This window comes from Aegilops tauschii, chromosome 4 (genome assembly GCF_002575655.3).
Source record: "Aegilops tauschii subsp. strangulata cultivar AL8/78 chromosome 4, Aet v6.0, whole genome shotgun sequence".
Taxonomy (NCBI): domain Eukaryota; kingdom Viridiplantae; phylum Streptophyta; class Magnoliopsida; order Poales; family Poaceae; genus Aegilops; species Aegilops tauschii.
The window spans coordinates 72276117-72277268 of NC_053038.3; the positions used below are offsets into that span (position 1 = coordinate 72276117).

At 59.5% G+C, this 1152-nt stretch overlaps 1 protein-coding gene across 1 annotated transcript; it reads left to right on the forward strand.

Annotated features, from left to right (window-relative positions):
• Window positions 1-393: 393 nt before the first annotated feature.
• LOC109781952 (NDR1/HIN1-like protein 6) lies at window positions 394-1152 on the forward strand. Its single transcript, XM_020340540.2, has one exon. The coding sequence runs from the start codon at window positions 394-396 to the stop codon at window positions 1072-1074; it is 681 nt and encodes a 226-aa protein (XP_020196129.1). The 3' UTR covers window positions 1075-1152.

Sequence of the window (1152 nt, forward strand, 5' to 3'; positions counted from 1 at the left end):
CTTGGTCAAACTTAGCAAAGTTTGACTTTAGACAAATCTAAAACACAGAGTAAATAGGACCGGATGGAGTACGATTACCGTACATGCTTCAACTTAGAAAACAGTTTGCGCTCAGACACACCTAAACGCGTCGACTGTATGTACCATGGTTCGCTGTGATCCCCTGTCAGACTCGGCTGCGAACAATAGTCCTACGTAGAAACTCTTTCCGTCTCGGCTTTGCGCGCCCGTTCGCGACACTCATACCTCTCTATATAGATATAGTATCTTGTACGTACATCACCACCTGAGTAAATCGCAATTATCTGTGGAAATCACGGCGCGAACGACTCATCGTCGTTTTAGATTAGACATCGATCGAGAACGAAGTACCTCGCGCTGTGTACGACGTGCATGGCAGCCCTCAACACGATCCACGAGCACAATGAGCGTGACCTCGAGGCAGGGCACGCTACGCCGCCGTCATCGCTCGTCACGGGCAAGGCCCGTCGCCGCAACAGCTGCCGCCGGTTCGCCTGCGTCGCCCTTGTCGTCGTGGCAGCCCTCGCCGTCGCCCTCGCGGCCGTCCTCGGGGCTCTCTACGTGGCGCTCGACCCGAAGATGCCCCTTTACACGGTGCACGCGCTCAACGTGACGGCCTTCGGCATGGACGACGACATGACCGCGCGTGCGCGGTTCGACGCGGCGGTCCGGTTCGAGAACCCGAACCGGGCCATCGGCATCTCGTACGAGGAGGGGTCCAGCCTCGCGGTGTGGTACGGTGGGTACCGGCTGTCCGAGGGAGCGCTGCCGGCGTTCTACCAGGGCCACCGCGACGCCGCGGTTGTGCACGTCGCCATGAGCGAGGCGCGGCTGGGTGGCACAGGGGTGGTGGAGGCCATGAGGCACGTGAACGGGGCTGGCGGCGAGCTGCCGCTGGTGTTCCGCGGCGAGGTGCCCGTGCGGGTGAAGGTCGGGCCGGTGACGACCGGCAAGGTGACGCCCCGTGTCCGGTGCGACCTGGTGCTGGACAGGCTGAGCACCGAGGGCGGGATCGGGGTCAAGAGGATGAACTGCAACTTGAAGCTATGGTAATCCGGGGCTTTGCCGTTAAACGACACACTAGTACTGTACATGTGAAGCGTACAATGAGTTATGTATATAGTATATAAG

What these genes read in the sequence shown, in the direction of transcription:
- LOC109781952 (XM_020340540.2), top strand. Translation starts at nt 394, where the DNA reads ATGGCAGCCCTCAACACGATCCACGAGCACAATGAGCGTGACCTCGAG.